General features: G+C 47.1%; 1 protein-coding gene across 2 annotated transcripts in view; it reads right to left on the bottom strand.

The window, feature by feature from the left end:
* LOC135531499 (pituitary adenylate cyclase-activating polypeptide type I receptor-like) overlaps nt 1–20,746 on the bottom strand; it is a 97,839-nt gene that overhangs the window by 67,496 nt on the left and 9,597 nt on the right. For both annotated transcript variants that reach the window (XM_064959528.1, XM_064959527.1), the window contains exons 2-3: nt 8,801–8,958; nt 7,330–7,435 (exon numbers count right to left, since the gene is read on the bottom strand). In XM_064959528.1, the coding sequence (XP_064815600.1) occupies nt 7,330–7,435; nt 8,801–8,842 (148 nt within the window). In that variant the 5' untranslated portion in view covers nt 8,843–8,958. The remainder of the gene's footprint in view (nt 1–7,329; nt 7,436–8,800; nt 8,959–20,746) is intronic.

The raw sequence follows: 20,746 nt of genomic DNA on the forward strand, positions 1-20,746 counted from the left end.
AGAGTGGCCCTAGACAGGAGAGTGACCCTAGACAGGAGGAGAGATGCAGATGTTAAAGTTGTGGGTATGAAACAGTGAAAACAGACACTTTTTTGTTGTTGTTGTCCGAAGCGACATGCATCTTGGGATTTGTAATTTGTTTTAAACACCTAAATCAGATCCAAGAGTCTGTATCTGTCAGTGATATTCATTGTGGTTCTTTATGATTTGGCAATAAGAACAGGATAAAGTGATCATCTTAGCCCAGGCTTCCTATAAACATCCGCACTAAGCTACAGACAGAAACCATTTAATTGGATATACAGAACCACAGAGACAACCCCAACTGCTGCTTCTCTGCTCTTAGAATGACCTTTAAAACACACCATGATAAATTATCTGAACTTCAACCTGTTTAAATTGGTTGCTTTCAGACTGAGTCAGACTTCTGTCCAATCCTCTCCTATTCTCTCCGATCATATCCTCGTCTCTTCTCTCCTATCATATCCTCGTCTCTTCTCTCCTATCATATCCTCGTCTCTTCTCTCCGATCATATCCTCGTCTCTTCTCTCCGATCATATCCTCGTCTCTTCTCTCCTATCATATCCTCGTCTCTTCTCTCCTATCATATCCTCGTCTCTTCTCTCCGGTCATATCCTCGTCTCTTCTCTCCTGTCATATCCTCGTCTCTTCTCTCCTATCATATCCTCGTCTCTTCTCTCCGGTCATATCCTCGTCTCTTCTCTCCTATCATATCCTCGTCTCTTCTCTCCTATCATATCCTCGTCTCTTCTCTCCGATCATATCCTCGTCTCTTCTCTCCGATCATATCCTCGTCTCTTCTCTCCTGTCATATCCTCGTCTCTTCTCTCCTGTCATATCCTCGTCTCTTCTCTCCAATCCTCTCCTATTCTCTCCGATCATATCCTCGTCTCTTCTCTCCGGTCATATCCTCGTCTCTTCTCTCCTGTCATATCCTCGTCTCTTCTCTCCTGTCATATCCTCGTCTCTTCTCTCCGATCATATCCTCGTCTCTTCTCTCCTATCATATCCTCGTCTCTTCTCTCCTATCATATCCTCGTCTCTTCTCTCCGATCATATCCTCGTCTCTTCTCTCCTGTCATATCCTCGTCTCTTCTCTCGGTCATATCCTCGTCTCTTCTCTCCGGTCATATCCTCGTCTCTTCTCTCCTGTCATATCCTCGTCTCTTCTCTCCTATCATATCCTCGTCTCTTCTCTCCGATCATATCCTCGTCTCTTCTTCGATCATATCCCGTCTTCTTCCTATCATATCCCGTCTCTTTCTCTCCTATCATATCCTCGTCTCTTCTCCTCCTCCTCGTCTCTCCTCCGGTCATATCCTCGTCTCTTCTCTCCTGTCATATCTCGTCTCTTCTCTCCTATCATATCCTCGTCTCTTCTCTCCTATCATATCCTCTTCTTCTCTCCGGTCATATCCTCGTCTCTTCTCTCCTATCATATCCTCGTCTCTTCTCTCCTATCATATCTCGTCTCTTCTCTCCGATCATATCCTCGTCTCTTCTCTCGATCATATCCCGTCTCTTCTCTCCTGTCATATCCTCGTCTCTTCTCTCCTGTCATATCTCCTATTCTCTCCGATCATATCCTCGTCTCTTCTCTCCTATCATATCCTCGTCTCTTCTCTCCTATCATATCCTCGTCTCTTCTCTCCGATCATATCCTCGTCTCTTCTCTCCGATCATATCCCGCTCTTCTCTCCTGTCATATCCTCGCCTCTTTCTCCTGTCATATCCTCGTCTCTTCTCTCCAATCCTCTCCTATTCTCTCCGATCATATCCTCGTCTCTTCTCTCCGGTCATATCCTCGTCTCTTCTCTCCTGTCATATCCTCGTCTCTTCTCTCCTATCATATCCTCGTCTCTTCTCTCCGATCATATCCTCGTCTCTTCTCTCCGATCATATCCTCGTCTCTTCTCTCCTATCATATCCTCGTCTCTTCTCTCCTATCATATCCTCGTCTCTTCTCTCCGGTCATATCCTCGTCTCTTCTCTCCGGTCATATCCTCGTCTCTTCTCTCCTGTCATATCCTCGTCTCTTCTCTCCTGTCATATCCTCGTCTCTTCTCTCCGGTCATATCCTCGTCTCTTCTCTCCGATCATATCCTCGTCTCTTCTCTCCGGTCATATCCTCGTCTCTTCTCTCCGGTCATATCCTCGTCTCTTCTCTCTATCATATCCCGTCTCTTCTCTCCGTCATATCCGTCTCTTCTCTCCTGTCATATCCTCGTCTCTTCTCTCCTATCATATCCTCGTCTCTTCTCTCCGATCATATCCTCGTCTCTTCTCTCCGATCATATCCTCGTCTCTTCTCTCCTGTCATATCCTCGTCTCTTCTCTCCTGTCATATCCTCGTCTCTTCTCTCCAATCCTCTCCTATTCTCTCCGATCATATCCTATCTCTTCTCTCCGGTCATATCCTCGTCTCTTCTCTCCTGTCATATCCTCGTCTCTTCTCTCCTGTCATATCCTCGTCTCTTCTCTCCGGTCATATCCTCGTCTATTCTCTCCGATCATATCCTCGTCTTCTTCTCCTATCATATCCTCGTCTCTTCTCTCCGATCATATCCTCGTCTCTTCTCTCCGATCATATCCTCGTCTCTTCTCTCCGGTCATATCCTCGTCTCTTCTCTCCTGTCATATCCTCGTCTCTTCTCTCCTGTCATATCCTCGTCTCTTCTCTCCGGTCATATCCTCGTCTCTTCTCTCCTATCATATCCTCGTCTCTTCTCTCCTATCATATCCTCGTCTCTTCTCTCCGATCATATCCTCGTCTCTTCTCTCCGATCATATCCTCGTCTCTTCTCTCCTGTCGTATCCTCGTCTCTTCTCTCCTGTCATATCCTCGTCTCTTCTCTCCAATCCTCTCCTATTCTCTCCGATCATATCCTCGTCTCTTCTCTCCGGTCATATCCTCGTCTCTTCTCTCCTGTCATATCCTCGTCTCTTCTCTCCGGTCATATCCTCGTCTCTTTCTCCGATCATATCCTCGTCTCTTCTCTCCTGTCATATCCTCGCTCTCTTCTCCTGTCATATCCTCGCCTCTTCTCTCTCCTGTCATATCCTCGTCTCTTCTCTCCGGTCATATCCTCGTCTCTTCTCTCCGGTCATATCCTCTCTCTTCTTCTCCCGGTCATACATCCTCGTCTCTTCTCTCCTGTCATATCCTCGTCTCTTCTCTCCTGTCATATCCTCGTCTCTTCTCTCCTGTCATATCCTCGCCTCTTCTCTCCTGTCATATCCTCGTCTCTTCTCTCCTGTCATATCCTCGTCTCTTTCTCTCCTGTCATATCCTCGCCTCTTCTCTCCTGTCATATCCTCGTCTCTTCTCTCCTGTCATATCCTCGTCTCTTCTCTCCTGTCATATCCTCGTCTCTTCTCTCCTGTCATATCCTCGCTCTCTTCTCTCCGGTCATATCCTCGTCTCTTCTCTCTCTATCTTCTCTCCTATCATATCCTCGTCTCTTCTCTCCTATCATATCCTCGTCTCTTCTCTCCTATCATATCCTCGTCTCTTCTCTCCTATCATATCCTCTTCTTCTCTTCTCTCCTATCATATCCTCGTCTCTTCTCTCCTATCATATCCTCGTCTCTTCTCTCCTATCATATCCTCGTCTCTTCTCTCCGATCATATCCTCGTCTCTTCTCTCCTATCATATCCTCGTCTCTCTTCTCCGATCATATCCTCGTCTCTTCTTTCATATCCTCGTCTCTTCTCTCCCATCCTCTCCTCTTCCATCCCGCCTTCTCCTCTCCCGTCCTCTCCTCTCCCACCCTCTCCTCTCATCTCCCATTCTTTCCTCTCTGTCCTCTTTTCTCATCTCATCCTTTTCTCTCCTCTCCCATACTTTCCTCTCCCATCCTCTGCTCTCCTCTCCTCTCCCATGCTCTCCTGTCCCATCCTCTGTTCTCCACCATGCTCTCCTGTCCCATCCTCTGTTCTCCACCACCCTCCCCTCTCATCCTTTCCTCTCCTCTCCACCATCCTCTCGCCTCCCCATTCTTTCCTCTCCTCTCATCTCCCATCCCCTCCTCTACCATCCTTTCCTCTCAGTCCTCTCTTCTTTTCTCCCACCCTTTCCTCTCATCTCCCATCCTCCTCTCCATCCTCTCCTATCCCATCCTCTCCTCTCCCCTCCTCTCCTCTCCACTATGCTCTCCTCTCCCATCCTCTTCACCACCATGCTCTCCAATCCTCTCCTCTCCTCCACCATCCTCTCCTTTCCCATCCTCTCCTCCACCACCCTCTCCTTTCCCATCCTCTCCTCCACCATCCTCTCCTTTCCCATCATCTCCTTTCCCATCCTCTCCTCCACCATCCTCTCCTTTCCCATCCTCTCCTTTCCCATCCTCTCCTCCACCATCCTCTCCCATCATCTCCTTTCCCATCCTCTCCTTTCCCATCCTCTCCTCCACCATCCTCTCCTTTCCCATCCTCTCCTTTCCCATCCTCTCCTCCACCATCCTCTCCTTTCCCATCCTCTCCTCCACCATCCTCTCCTTTCCCATCCTCTCCTCCACCATCATCTCCTTTCCCATCCTCTCCTCTCCCATCATCTCCTTTCCCATCCTCTCCTTTCCCATCCTCTCCTTTCCCATCCTCTCCTCCACCATCCTCTCCTTTCCCATCCTCTCCTCCACCATCCTCTCCTTTCCCATCCTCTCCTCCACCATCCTCTCCTTTCCCATCATCTCCTTTCCCATCCTCTCCTCCACCATCCTCTCCTCCACCATCCTCTCCTTTCCCATCCTCTTCTCCACCATCCTCTCCCCTCCAATCCTCTCCTCTTCTCCACCATCCTCTCCTCCACCATCCTCTCCTTTCCCATCATCTCCTTTCCCATCCTCTCCTCCACCATCCTCTCCTTTCCCATCCTCTCCTCCACCATCCTCTCCTTTCCCATCCTCTCCTCCACCATCCTCTTCTTTCCCACCCTCTCCTCTCCCATTCGTTTCTCCACCATCCTCACCCCTCCTCTCCCATTCGTTTCTCCACCATCCTCGCCTCTCCTCTCCCATCCTTTTCTCCACCATGCTCTCCACTCCCATCCTTTCCTCTCCCAGCCTCCTCTCCAATCCTCTCTCTCCTCTCCTCCACCATCCTCTCCCCTCCCATCTTTTCCTTTCCAATCCTCTATTCTTCTCCACCATCCTCTCCTCTCCAATCCTCTACTCTTCTCCACCATCCTCTCCTCCACCATCCTCTCCTGTCCCATCATCTCCTTTCCCATCCTCTCCTCCACCATCCTCTCCTTTCCCATCCTCTCCTCCACCATCCTCTCCTTTCCCATCCTCTCCTCCACCATCCTCTCCTTTCCCATCATCTCCTTTCCCATCCTCTCCTCCACCATCCTCTCCTCTCCAATCCTCTCCTCTTCTCCACCATCCTCTCCTCTCCAATCCTCTCCTCTCCTCCACCATCCTCTCCTCCACCATCATCTCCTTTCCCATCCTCTCCTCCACCATCCTCTCCTTTCCCATCCTCTCCTCCACCATCCTCCTTTCCCATCCTCTCCTCCACCCTCCTTTCCCATCCTCTCCCTCCACCATCCTCTCCTTTCCCATCCTCTCCTCCACCATCCTCTCCTTTCCCATCCTCTCCTCCACCATCCTCTCCTTTCCCATCCTCTCCTCCACCATCCTCTCCTTTCCCATCCTCTCCTCCACCATCCTCTCCTTTCCCATCCTCTCCCACCATCCTCTCCTTTCCCATCATCTCCTTTCCCATCCTCTCCTCCACCATCCTCTCCTATCCCATCCTCTCCGCCACCATCCTCTCCTTTCCCATCCTCTCCTCCACCATCCTCTCCTTTCCCATCCTCTCCTCCACCATCCTCTCCTCCACCATCCTCTCCTTTCCCATCCTCTCCTCCACCATCCTCTCCTTTCCCATCCTCTCCTCCACCATCCTCTCCTTTCCCACCCTCTCCTCTCCCATTCATTTCTCCACCATCCTCGCCCCTCCTCTCCCATTCGTTTCTCCACCATCCTCGCCTCTCCTCTCCCATTCGTTTCTCCGCCATCCTCGCCTCTCCTCTCCCATCCTTTTCACCACCATGTCCTCCACTCCCATCCTTTCCTCTCCCAGCCTCCTCTCCAATCCTCTCTCTCCTCTCCTCCACCATCCTCTCCCCTCCCATCTTTTCCTTTCCAATCCACTCCTCCACCATCCTCTCCTTTCCCATCCTCTCCTCCACCATCCTCTCCTTCCCATCCTCTCCTCCACCATCCTCTCCTTTCCCATCCTCTCCTCCACCATCCTCTCCTTTCCCATCCTCTCCTCCACCATCCTCTCCTTTCCCACCCTCTCCTCTCCCATTCGTTTCTCCACCATCCTCGCCCCTCCTCTCCCATTCGTTTCTCCACCATCCTCGCCTCTCCTCTCCCATTCGTTTCTCCGCCATCCTCGCCTCTCCTCTCCCATTCGTTTCTCCGCCATCCTCGCCTCTCCACTCCCATCCTTTCCTCTCCCAGCCTCCTCTCCAATCCTCTCCTCCACCATCCTCTCCCCTCCCATCTTTTCCTTTCCAATCCTCTCCTCTTCTCCACCATCCTCTCCTCTCCAATCCTCTCCTCTTCTCCACCATCCTCTCCTCTCCCACCTTGTCCTCTCCCATCCTCTCCTCTCCTCTCCCCTCCCATCCTCTCTTCTCTATCCTCTACCATTCTCTCCCCTCCCATCCTGTCCTCTCCCATCCTCTTCTCCACCATCCTCTCCTCTCTCAACCTCTCCAATCCTCTCTCCTCCACCATCCTCTCGTCTCCCATCCTCTCCTCTCCCATCCTCTCCAATCCTCTCTCCTCTCCAATCCTCTCCTCTCCCATCCTTTCCAATCCTCTCTCCTCTCCAATCCTCTCTCTCCAATCCTCTCTCCTCTCCAATCCTCTCTCTCCCATCCTTTCCAATCCTCTCTCCTCTCCAATCCTCTCTCCTCTCCAATCCTCTCTCTCTCTCCAATCCTCTCTCCCATCCTCTCCTCTCCCATCCTTTCCAATCCTCTCCATTTCTCTCTCTCCAATCCTCTCTCCTCTCCAATCCTCTCTCTCCCATCCTTTCCAATCCTCTCTCCTCTCCAATCCTCTCTCCCATCCAATCCTCTCTCTCCCATCATCCTCTCCTCCTCTCCCATCCTCTCTTCTCCACCATCCTTTCCTCTCCCATGATTGTTTCCAGATTTGTCCTCCCAGAGTTCCTTGATAAGGAAACATGTGAAAGAGAGACAATGCCACCTGGAGAGTGTGGAGGAGGATGAGACACTCAGAGGAGAGTGATTATACACATGCAAGCACAAACACACACACAGTCCTACCATTATCCAGGTAGTGTGTTAGGTTGTGCAGGGCGATCCTCTCCATACATCTCTCCTGCTGTCTTTTGACCACACAGTCGGAGTTCTCGGAATACATGGAGCACACCTGGAACTCTCTCACACACACACACACACACACACACACACACACACACACACACACACACACACACACACACACACACACACACACACACACACACACACACACACACACACACACACACACACACACACACACACACACACACACACACACACACACACACACACACACACACACACACACACACACACACACACACACACACGGAGTAAATTCAAATTGACTTGAAATGTGTAGCTGTTGTTAACGTCATCTGTCTATTTATAAAAAACAGTTTGCTATTTGCCAAGAAGCAGGTAACCAGCCAGCCAGCCAACCAGCCGGCCAGTCAACCAATTAGTCAGCAAACCAGGCAGTCAGCCTTCCAGTCAGCCAGCCAACCAGCCATCCAACCTGTCAGTCAGCCTTCCAGTCAGCCAGCAACCAGTCAGATTCTCCACTGCGTGTCCTATCCAGTCCTTCTCCACTGCGTGTCCTATCCAGTCCTTCTCCACTGCGTGTCCTATCCAGTCCTTCTCCACTGCGTGTCCTATCCAGTCCTTCTCCACTGCGTGTCCTATCCAGTCCTTCTCCACTGCGTGTCCTATCCAGTCCTTCTCCACTGCGTGTCCTATCCAGTCCTTCTCCACTGTGTCCTATCCAGTCCTTCTCCACTGTGTCCTATCCAGTCCTTCTCCACTGTGTGTCCTATCCAGTCCTTCTCCACTGTGTGTCCTATCCAGTCCTTCTCCACTGTGTGTCCTATCCAGTCCTTCTCCACTGTGTGTCCTATCCAGTCCTTCTCCACTGTGTGTCCTATCCAGTCCTTCTCCACTGTGTGTCCTATCCAGTCCTTCTCCACTGTGTGTCCTATCCAGTCCTTCTCCACTGTGTGTCCTATCCAGTCCTTCTCCACTGTGTCCTATCCAGTCCTTCTCCACTGTGTCCTATCCAGTCCTTCTCCACTGTGTCCTATCCAGTCCTTCTCCACTGTGTCCTATCCAGTCCTTCTCCACTGTGTGTCCTATCCAGTCCTTCTCCACTGTGTGTCCTATCCAGTCCTTCTCCACTGTGTGTCCTATCCAGTCCTTCTCCACTGTGTCCTATCCAGTCCTTCTCCACTGTGTGTCCTATCCAGTCCTTCTCCACTGTGTGTCCTATCCAGTCCTTCTCCACTGTGTGTCCTATCCAGTCCTTCTCCACTGTGTGTCCTATCCAGTCCTTCTCCACTGTGTGTCCTATCCAGTCCTTCTCCACTGTGTGTCCTATCCAGTCCTTCTCCACTGCGTGTCCTATCCAGTCCTTCTCCACTGCGTGTCCTATCCAGTCCTTCTCCACTGCGTGTCCTATCCAGTCCTTCTCCACTGTGTGTCCTGGTTTACTCACCACCGGCAGGAGGAGAATGGTAATCAGCAGGAGGCCTCTCATCTTGACCAGAGAGGTGTACAGCAAGGGTGGGTGTGTGTGTGTGTGTGTGTGTGTTCCAAGTAATCCACAGAAACAGCTCCTGTCAGCACTCCAGCAGTCATAGGAACACAGAGGGTCTGAAACAGAGACAAGGACCTGACATTAGACCTAATATGAAGACATTACAACACAAACATAGGGCATACTCTACTGTTTAGTCTTCTACAGTCCTCTACGGTTTAGTATTCTACAGTCCTCTACTCTACTGTTTAGTCTTCTACAGTCCTCTACTCTACTGTGTAGTCTTCTTACAGTCCTCTACTGTTTAGTCTTCTACAGTCCTCTACTCTACTGTTTAGTCTTCTACAGTCCTCTACTGTTTAGTCTTCTACAGTCCTCTACTGTTTAGTCTTCTACAGTCCTCTACTCTACTGTGTAGTCTTCTACAGTCCTCTACTGTTTAGTCTTCTACAGTCCTCTACTGTTTAGTCTTCTACAGTCCTCTACTGTTTAGTCTTCTACAGTCCTCTACTGTTTAGTCTTCTACAGTCCTCTACTGTTTAGTCTTCTACAGTCCTCTACTGTTTAGTCTTCTACAGTCCTCTACTCTACTGTTTAGTCTTCTACAGTCCTCTACTGTTTAGTCTTCTACAGTCCTCTACTGTTTAGTCTTCTACAGTCCTCTACTGTTTAGTCTTCTACAGTCCTCTACTGTTTAGTCTTCTACAGTCCTCTACTGTTTAGTCTTCTACAGTCCTCTACTGTTTAGTCGTCTACAGTCCTCTACTGTTTAGTCTTCTACAGTCCTCTACTCTACTGTTTAGTCTTCTTACAGTCCTCTACTGTTTAGTCTTCTTACAGTCCTCTACTGTTTAGTCTTCTTACAGTCCTCTACTGTTTAGTCTTCTTACAGTCCTCTACTGTTTAGTCTTCTACAGTCCTCTACTGTTTAGTCTTCTACAGTCCTCTACTGTTTAGTCTTCTACAGTCCTCTACTGTTTAGTCTTCTACAGTCCTCTACTGTTTAGTCTTCTACAGTCCTCTACTGTTTAGTCTTCTACAGTCCTCTACTCTACTGTTTAGTCTTCTACAGTCCTCTACTCTACTGTTTAGTCTTCTACAGTCCTCTACTGTTTAGTCTTCTACAGTCCTCTACTCTACTGTTTAGTCTTCTACAGTCCTCTACTCTACTGTTTAGTCTTCTACAGTCCTCTACTGTTTAGTCTTCTACAGTCCTCTACTGTTTAGTCTTCTACAGTCCTCTACTGTTTAGTCTTCTACAGTCCTCTACTCTACTGTTTAGTCTTCTACAGTCCTCTACTGTTTAGTCTTCTACAGTCCTCTACTGTTTAGTCTTCTACAGTCCTCTACTGTTTAGTCTTCTACAGTTCTCTACTGTTTAGTCTTCTACAGTCCTCTACTGTTTAGTCTTCTACAGTCCTCTACTCTACTGTTTAGTCTTCTACAGTCCTCTACTCTACTGTTTAGTCTTCTACAGTCCTCTACTCTACTGTTTAGTCTTCTACAGTCCTCTACTGTTTAGTCTTCTACAGTCCTCTACTGTTTAGTCTTCTACAGTCTTCTACAGTCCTCTACTGTTTAGTCTTCTACAGTCCTCTACTGTTTAGTCTTCTACAGTCCTCTACTCTACTGTTTAGTCTTCTACAGTACTGTTTAGTCTTCTACACTCTACTGTTTAGTCTTCTACAGTCCTCTACTGTTTAGTCTTCTACAGTTCTCTACTGTTTAGTCTTCTACAGTCTACTCTACTGTTTAGTCTTCTACAGTCCTCTACTGTTTAGTCTTCTACAGTCCTCTACTCTACTGTTTAGTCTTCTACAGTCCTCTACTGTTTAGTCTTCTACAGTCCTTCTCTACTGTTTAGTCTTCTACAGTCCTCTACTGTTTAGTCTTCTACAGTTCTCTACTGTTTAGTCTTCTACAGTCCTCTACTGTTTAGTACTTCTACAGTCTCTACTGTTTAGTCTTCTACAGTCCTCTACTGTTTAGTCTTTACAGTCTTCTGTTTACAGTCCTCTACTCTACTGTTTAGTCTTCTAGTCCTCTGTTTAGTCTTCTACAGTCCTCTACTGTTTAGTCTTCTACAGTCCTCTACTGTTTAGTCTTCTACAGTCCTCTACTGTTTAGTCTTCTACAGTCCTCTACTGTTTAGTCTTCTACAGTCCTCTACTCTACTGTTTAGTCTTCTACAGTCCTCTACTGTTTAGTCTTCTACAGTCCTCTACTGTTTAGTCTTCTACAGTCCTCTACTGTTTAGTCTTCTACAGTCCTCTACTCTACTGTTTAGTCTTCTACAGTCCTCTACTGTTTAGTCTTCTACAGTCCTCTACTCTACTGTTTAGTCTTCTACAGTCCTCTACTGTTTAGTCTTCTACAGTTCTCTACTGTTTAGTCTTCTACAGTCCTCTACGGTTTAGTCTTCTACAGTCCTCTACGGTTTAGTCTTCTACAGTTCTCTACTGTTTAGTCTTCTACAGTCCTCTACTGTTTAGTCTTCTACAGTCCTCTACTGTTTAGTCTTCTACAGTCCTCTCTACTGTTTAGTCTTCTACAGTCCTCTACTCTACTGTTTAGTCTTCTACAGTCCTCTACTGTTTAGTCTTCTACAGTCCTCTACTCTACTGTTTAGTCAGTTCTACTGTTTAGTCTTCTACAGTCTCTACTCTACTGTTTAGTCTTCTACAGTCCTCCTCTACTGTTTAGTCTTCTACAGTCCTCTACTGTTTAGTCTTCTACAGTCTACTCTACTGTTTAGTCTTCTACAGTCCTCTACTGTTTAGTCTTCTACAGTCCTCTACTGTTTAGTCTTCTACAGTCCTCTACTGTTTAGTCTTCTACAGTCCTCTACTGTTTAGTCTTCTTACAGTCCTCTACTGTTTAGTCTTCTACAGTCCTCTACTGTTTAGTCTTCTACAGTCCTCTACTCTACTGTTTAGTCTTCTACAGTCCTCTACTCTACTGTTTAGTCTTCTACAGTCCTCTACTGTTTAGTCTTCTACAGTCTCTCTGTTTAGTCTTCTCTGTTTACTACAGTTTACTGTTTAGTCTTCTACAGTCCTCTACTGTTTAGTCTTCTACAGTCCTCTACTGTTTAGTCTTCTACAGTCCAGTCCTCTACTGTTTAGTCTTCTACAGTCCTCTACTGTTTAGTCTTCTACAGTCCTCTACTGTTTAGTCTTCTACAGTCCTCTACTCTACTGTTTAGTCTTCTACAGTCCTCTACTGTTTAGTCTTCTACAGTTCTCTACTGTTTAGTCTTCTACAGTCCTCTACTGTTTAGTCTTCTACAGTCCTCTACTGTTTAGTCTTCTACAGTCCTCTACTGTTTAGTCTTCCTCTACTGTTTAGTCTTCTACAGTCCTCTACTCTACTGTTTAGTCTTCTACAGTCCTCTACTGTTTAGTCTTCTACAGTTCTCTACTGTTTAGTCTTCTACAGTCCTCTATGGTTTAGTCTTCTACAGTTCTCTACTGTTTAGTCTTCTACAGTCCTCTACTCTACTGTTTAGTCTTCTACAGTCCTCTACTGTTTAGTCTTCTACAGTCCTCTACTCTACTGTTTAGTCTTCTACAGTCCTCTACTGTTTAGTCTTCTACAGTTCTCTACTGTTTAGTCTTCTACAGTCCTCTACTGTTTAGTTTAGTCTTCTACAGTACAGTCCTCTACTGTTTAGTCTTCTACAGTCCTCTACTGTTTAGTCTTCTACAGTCCTACTACTCCTCTACTGTTTAGTCTTCTACAGTCCTCTACTCTACTGTTTAGTCTTCTACAGTCCTCTACTGTTTAGTCTTCTACAGTTCTCTACTGTTTAGTCTTCTACAGTTCTCTACTGTTTAGTCTTCTACAGTCCTCTACTCTACTGTTTAGTCTTCTACAGTCCTCTACTGTTTAGTCTTCTACAGTCCTCTACTCTACTGTTTAGTCTTCTACAGTCCTCTACTGTTTAGTCTTCTACAGTCCTCTACTCTACTGTTTAGTCTTCTACAGTCCTCTACTGTTTAGTCTTCTACAGTCCTCTACTCTACTGTTTAGTCTTCTACAGTCCTCTACTGTTTAGTCTTCTACAGTCCTCTACTCTACTGTTTAGTCTTCTACAGTCCTCTACTGTTTAGTCTTCTACAGTTTTACTGTCTTCTTCTACAGTCCTCTACGGTTTAGTCTTCTACAGTCCTCTACGGTTTAGTCTTCTACAGTTCTCTACTGTTTAGTCTTCTACAGTCCTCTACTGTTTAGTCTTCTACAGTCCTCTACTCTACTGTTTAGTCTTCTACAGTCCTCTACTCTACTGTTTAGTCTTCTACAGTCCTCTACTGTTTAGTCTTCTACACACTGTTTAGTCTTCTACAGTCCTCTACTGTTTAGTCTTCTACAGTCCTCTACTCTACTGTTTAGTCTTCTACAGTCCTCTACTGTTTAGTCTTCTACAGTTCTCTACTGTTTAGTCTTCTACAGTCCTCTATGGTTTAGTCTTCTACAGTTCTCTACTGTTTAGTCTTCTACAGTCCTCTACTGTTTAGTCTTCTACAGTCCTCTACTCTACTGTTTAGTCTTCTACAGTCCTCTACTGTTTAGTCTTCTACAGTCCTCTACTGTTTAGTCTTCTACAGTTCTCTACTGTTTAGTCTTCTACAGTCCTCTACTGTTTAGTCTTCTACAGTCCTCTACTCTACTGTTTAGTCTTCTACAGTCCTCTACTGTTTAGTCTTCTACAGTCCTCTACTGTTTAGTCTTCTACAGTTCTCTACTGTTTAGTCTTCTACAGTCCTCTATGGTTTAGTCTTCTACAGTTCTCTACTGTTTAGTCTTCTACAGTCCTCTACTGTTTAGTCTTCTACAGTCCTCTACTCTACTGTTTAGTCTTCTACAGTCCTCTACTCTACTGTTTAGTCTTCTACAGTCCTCTACTGTTTAGTCTTCTACAGTTCTCTACTGTTTAGTCTTCTACAGTCCTCTATGGTTTAGTCTTCTACAGTTCTCTACTGTTTAGTCTTCTACAGTCCTCTACTGTTTAGTCTTCTACAGTCCTCTACTGTTTAGTCTTCTACAGTCCTCTACTCTACTGTTTAGTCTTCTACAGTCCTCTACTCTACTGTTTAGTCTTCTACAGTCCTCTACTCTACTGTTTAGTCTTCTACAGTCCTCTACTGTTTAGTCTTCTACAGTCCTCTACTGTTTAGTCTTCTACAGTTCTCTAGTCTACTCTACTGTTTAGTCTTCTACAGTCCTCTACTGTTTAGTCTTCTACAGTCCTCTACTCTACTGTTTAGTCTTCTACAGTCCTCTACTCTACTGTTTAGTCTTCTTACAGTCCTCTACTGTTTAGTCTTCTTACAGTCCTCTACTGTTTAGTCTTCTTACAGTCCTCTACTGTTTAGTCTTCTTACAGTCCTCTACTGTTTAGTCTTCTACAGTCCTCTACTGTTTAGTCTTCTACAGTCCTCTACTGTTTAGTCTTCTACAGTCCTCTACTGTTTAGTCTTCTACAGTTCTCTACTGTTTAGTCTTCTACAGTCCTCTACTGTTTAGTCTTCTACAGTCCTCTACTCTACTGTTTAGTCTTCTACAGTCCTCTACTGTTTAGTCTTCTACAGTTCTCTACTGTTTAGTCTTCTACAGTCCTCTATGGTTTAGTCTTCTACAGTTCTCTACTGTTTAGTCTTCTACAGTCCTCTACTCTACTGTTTAGTCTTCTACAGTCCTCTACTGTTTAGTCTTCTACAGTCCTCTACTGTTTAGTCTTCTACAGTTCTCTACTGTTTAGTCTTCTACAGTCCTCTATGGTTTAGTCTTCTACAGTTCTCTACTGTTTAGTCTTCTACAGTCCTCTACTGTTTAGTCTTCTACAGTTCTCTACTGTTTAGTCTTCTACAGTTCTCTACTGTTTAGTCTTCTACAGTCCTCTACTGTTTAGTCTTCTAAATGACAAATATACATAGATTTTATTTGATATAGTGTGTGTTTACCAGAGATGGTAATGTGAAGAACAACATGACCTGCGCCAAATAAGGATGAAGTGTATTTTAACCTGGAGTTTTTGCTTATTGTAGGCTACTACTTTTACCACTTTGTCTTGAAGTCTTTGGTTGTTTACTACACTACTCACTCTGTTTAGCACATGGCCTCACATGTGAATCCTTAGAGATGGGCGTTGCTAAGGCTTAAGAGGGTGTGAACGATGCTGAATGGGTGAAGACAAAGAGCTCTCCAGTAGGTACCAAAACATTCAAAGGCCATTTTCTCAAAAGTGGGGTTACAAGTTAATGAGCTTTCAAAGCAGCATTGCTCTCCCATTGTTCCTCAACTGTAGATATATCAAACACATTTCTAGGTTTGAGTCTCTACTTTCATTCAATGTAAAAAAAAAATAAAAAAAAAAAAGTGGCCAGTCACATATGGAACTGACCCTGTATATGGCTTCTTACTTTCTCGTTTTTCTTATTGTTGTGTTTTTGTTCTACCTTATGTTATTTGTTGAATTACATTGTTATTGATTACTGCATTGTTGGGTTTAGAAAAAGAAAGGCACTTCACTCTACATTAAAACTTGAAACAGTGTCACGGCTTTCGTTGTGGGAAGGAGGAGCGGACCAAAATGCAGCGTAGTTGTGATTCATTTTATTTAATACGGAAACTATACACGACAAACGAACAAAATAACAAACGTACGAAAACAGCCCTATCTGGAGCAAAACGCAGAGACAGGAACAATCACCCACAAACACACAGTGAAACCCAGGCTACCTAAATATGGTTCCCAATCAGAGACAATGACTAACACCTGCCCCTGATTGAGAATCATATCAGGCAAAACACAGAAATAGACAAACAAGACATCCAACATAGAATGCCCACTCAGATCACACCCTGACCAATCAAAACATAGTTTACTTTGTATGTTACTATGGCCAGGGCGTGACAGTACCCCCCCCCTCCCAGGGTGCGGACTCTGGCCGCAAAACCTGAACCTATCAGGGACGGACTGGGTGGGCATCTGTCCGCGGTGGCGGCTCTGGTGCTGGACGTGGCCCCCACTTCACCGCAGTCTTTCCCCACCTTGTCCGCTTCCGTGACCTCCCAGCCATGGCAACCCTACACGGGACAGAGGGGCAGCTCGGGACAGAGGGACAGCTCGGGACAGAGGGGCTCTTCAGACTCCAGCGGCATCGCCGGACAGGCGGGAGACCCTGGCGGCAATGCCGGACAGGTGGGAGACTCCCGCAGCAACGCCGGACAGGCGGGAGACTCCGGCAGCACAAGAGAGGAGGAAGGCTCTGGCAGATCCTGGCTGACTGGTGGATCTGGAAGAATCTGGCTGACTGGCGGATCTGGAAGAGTCTGGTAGACTGACGGTTCCGGCAGATCCTGGCTGACTGGTGGATCTGGAAGAGTGTGGCTGACTGGCGGATCTGGAAGAGTCTGACTGACTGGCGGATCTGGAAGAATCTGGCTGACTGGCGGATCTGGAAGAGTCTGGTAGACTGACGGTTCCGGCAGATCCTGGCTGACTGGCGGATCTGGAAGAGTGTGGCTGACTGGCAGATCTGGAAGAGTCTGACTGACTGGCAGATCTGGAAGAGTCTGGCTGACTGGCAGATCTGGAAGAGTCTGGCTGACTGGCAGATCTGGAAGAGTCTGGTAGACTGACGGTTCCGGCAGATCCTGGCTGACTGGCGGATCTGGAAGAGTGTGGCTGACTGACAGATCTGGAAGAGTCTGGTTGACTGGCAGATCTGGAAGAGTCTGGCTGACTGGCAGATCTGGAAGAGTCTGGCTGACTGGCAGATCTGGAAGAGTCTGGTAGACTGACGGTTCCGGCAGATCCTGGCTGACTGGCGGATCTGGAAGAGTGTGGCTGACTGGCAGATCTGGAAGAGTCTGGTTGACTGGCAGATCTGGAAGAGTCTGGCTGACTGGCGGATCTGGAAGACTGACAGCTCTGGCGGCTTCTTGCAGACTGGCAGCTCCTTGCAGACTGGCAGCTTCTTGCAGACTGCCAGCTCCTTGCAGACTGGCAGCTCTGGAAGTTCCATGAAGACTGGCAGCTCTGGCAGCTCCATGCAGACTGACAGCTCTGGCTGCTCCATGCAGACTGGCAGCTCCTTGCAGACTGGCAGCTCCTTGCAGACTGGCAGCTCCTTGCAGACTGGCAGCCCTGGCTGTTCCATGAAGACTGGCAGCTCTGGTTGCTCCATGCAGACTGGCAGCTCTGGCTGCTCCATGCAGACTGGCAGCTCTTGCTGCGCTAAACAGGCAGGAGACTCCGGCAACGATGTAGAGGCGGAAGGCTCTGGCAGCGCTAAACAGGCGGGAGACTCCAGCAGCGCAGGAGAGGAGGAAGGCTCTGGCTGCGCTGAACAGGCGGGAGACTCCGGCAGCGCAGGAGAGGAGGAAGGCTCCGGCAGCGCTGGAGAGGCGAGGCACACAGTAGGTCTGATGTGTGGTGCTGGCACTGGTGGTACTGGGCCGAGGACACGCACAGGAAGCCTGGTGTGGGGAGCTGACATCGGAGGGCTGGTGTGTGAAGGTGGCACAGGATGGGCTAGACCGTGAAGGCGTACTGGAGATATTGAGAGCAGTGCTGTCACAGGACATGCAAGGCTAGGGAGGTGCACAGGAGGCCTGGTGCGTGAGGCTGGCACCAACTTCACCAGCCGACGAACACGCACCTCAGGACGAGTATGAAGCGCTGACCCAGGTGCCATCAAATCCCCGACACGCTCCGTCGGGCGAATTCCATATTTAAAGCACCAACACAGCAACTCCCTCATTACTCTCTCCTCCAATTTCCCCATTAAATCCTTCACAGACTCTGTTTCGCTCACCTCCAACACCGGCTCTGGTTCTGGTCACCACCTGGACTCCTCACGATAAACAGGGAGAGTGGGCTCAGGTCTGACTCCTGACTTTGCCACACTCTCCCTGAGCCCCCCCCCCCCAATACATTTTTGGGGCTGACTCTCGGGCTTCCATCCACTTCGCCGTGCTGCCTCCTCATACCGGCGCCTCTCCGCTTTCACCACCTCCAGTTCTTCCTTGGGGCGGCGATATTCTCCAGGCTGAGCTCAGGGTCCTTCTCCGTCTAATTCATCCTCCCATGTCCATTCCTTCTTTTGTTGCTCCTGCTGCTGCTGTTGCCTGTTACCACGCCGCTTGGTCCTGTTGTGGTGGGTGATTCTGTCACGGCCTTCGTTGTGGGAAGGAGGAGCGGACCAAAATGCAGCGTAGTTTTGATTCATTTTATTTAATACGGAAACTATACACGACAAACGAACAAAATAACAAACGTACGAAAACAGCCCTATCTGGAGCAAAACGCAGAGACAGGAACAATCACCCACAAACACACAGTGAAACCCAGGCTACCTAAATATGGTTCCCAATCAGAGACAATGACTAACACCTGCCCCTGATTGAGAACCATATCAGGCCAAACACAGAAATAGACAAACAATACATCCAACATAGAATGCCCACTCAGAAACATAGAAACATAGAAATATACAAAGTAAACTATGGCCAGGGCGTGACAAACAGGCTGTTTGAGAAGGTTTGAATCCTAAGCAACCTGTCTACATATAGTTTGAAGTACAATAGAACAACATAGCTACTGTCGTAGGATAACCTTGGTAGAGCATGGGTGGAATAGGCATTGTGGTGCTGTAAAACCTTGGTAGAGCATGGGTGGAATAGGCATTGTGGTGCTCATTTGAATGTCCTTTATTATACAGCTTCAGACCAAGACTCACTTAAAACATCATTTTTTGTTTATAATTTCCAGGCTCATTTTTAAAATGTTTTTTTGAAATATATTTTATAACCTTTATTTAACCAGGCAAGTCAGTTAAGAATAAATTCTTATTTTCAATGACGGCCTAGGAACAGTGGGTTAACTGCCTGTTCAGGGGCAGAACAACATATTTGTACCTTGTACCTCTAACCACTAGGCATTATAAATTAGCCCGGTAGGCAGTTTTCCCAAAGTTTGGTCTCGACTATGAACTGAACATACTCATGCTTTGTGGAAGAAGAATATGGGTTATATTGTGAACATTGAGTTGTGGTGCACGATTTGATACAGCTGTTAGTCTCATTGGCTTGTAGCTACTGGCAAACAGCAGCCAAGGACACTCACTAGATTATTTGTGCTTATTTGTTTGTGCTCTGATTATTGGACTTGTATGAAAAACCATCTTTGGCAAAGTATAGCTCACTACCTTTTCTCGCTAGTTGTTGAGTTAGCTATCCAGTGTTGATTTGTAGCTACTAGCTGCTAGCCTTCTTCCAGATAGCTGCTAGCCTTCTTCCAGATAGCTGCTAGCCTTCTTCCAGATAGCTGCTAGCCTTCTTCTAGATAGCTGCTAGCCTTCTTCTAGATAGCTGCTAGCCTTCTTCTAGGTAGCTGCTAGCCTTCTTCTAGGTAGCTGCTAGCCTTCTTCTAGGTAGCTGCTAGCCTTCTTCTAGGTAGCTGCTAGCCTTCTTCTAGGTAGCTGCTAGCCTTCTTCTAGATAGCTGCTAGCCTTCTTCTAGGTAGCTGCTAGCCTTCTTCTAGGTAGCTGCTAGCCTTCTTCTAGGTAGCTGCTAGCCTTCTTCTAGATAGCTGCTAGCCTTCTTCTAGGTAGCTGCTAGCCTTCTTCTAGGTAGCTGCTAGCCTTCTTCTAGATAGCTGCTAGCCTTCTTCTAGATAGCTGCTAGCCTTCTTCTAGATAGCTGCTAGCCTTCTTCTAGGTAGCTGCTAGCCTTCTTCTAGGTAGCTGCTAGCCTTCTTCTAGGTAGCTGCTAGCCTTCTTCTAGGTAGCTGCTAGCCTTCTTCTAGGTAGCTGCTAGCCTTCTTCTAGGTAGCTGCTAGCCTTCTTCTAGGTAGCTGCTAGCCTTCTTCTAGGTAGCTGCTAGCCTTCTTCTAGATAGCTGCTAGCCTTCTTCTAGATAGCTGCTAGCCTTCTTCTAGATAGCTGCTAGCCTTCTTCTAGGTAGCTGCTAGCCTTCTTCTAGGTAGCTGCTAGCCTTCTTCTAGGTAGCTGCTAGCCTTCTTCTAGGTAGCTGCTAGCCTTCCTCTAGATAGCTGCTAGCCTTCTTCTAGATAGCTGCTAGCCTTCTTCTAGATAGCTGCTAGCCTTCTTCTAGATAGCTGCTAGCCTTCTTCTAGATATCTGCTACTGCTGCGCAGCAACCGAGTCGCTGGACCCGTTTTTAGAACTCTGAGATGCGACTGAAAAGACCTTGGTGCCACATTCGCTTAGATATGATGGTAAGAAGATTTGAATTTAGCATTGAGCTTTATTCAACCAATGCATACTATAGTCGCTAGGCCTGCTTCTTACTGTATATACCAGTTTATTAGTGAGAGAGAGTTAGAGAGAGAGAGAGAGAGAGAGAGAGAGAGAGAGAGAGAGAGAGAGAGAGAGAGAGAGAGAGATGATTGTTATGTTCTGTGTTAGTTTGTTGCTCAGACAGGGAGAGCTTCTTTAATGTCCTGAGTTAGTTGTTTCTCAGAGTTTTTATTTAATTTTTCAGTATTTTGTAGTGGTCCTGCGGAGGTATATTTATGTCCTTGCTTAGACAAGAGGCCTGCGGGCATACATATACCCGTAGTATTTACTGTCTAGACACACTAGGTAAGACCTGGGCGAACCACCCCCTGTATTTTGGTTAGGGCACCAGGTGGTGCTAAGTTAGGTAAGTAGTGGGTAGGCAGGTTAGATAGGAGAGGGTAGGTTAGGTAAGTAGTGGGTAGGCAGGTTAGATAGGAGAGGGTAGGTTAGGTAAGTAGTGGGTAGGCAGGTTAGATAGGAGAGGGTAGGTTAGGTAAGTAGTGGGTAGGCAGGTTAGGTAGGAGAGGGTAGGTTAGGTAAGTAGTGGGTAGGCAGGTTAGATAGGAGAGGGGGGCTTTGACATTTACTTTGGTTC

Source organism: Oncorhynchus masou, unplaced genomic scaffold, assembly GCF_036934945.1.
Source record: "Oncorhynchus masou masou isolate Uvic2021 unplaced genomic scaffold, UVic_Omas_1.1 unplaced_scaffold_1606, whole genome shotgun sequence".
Taxonomy (NCBI): domain Eukaryota; kingdom Metazoa; phylum Chordata; class Actinopteri; order Salmoniformes; family Salmonidae; genus Oncorhynchus; species Oncorhynchus masou.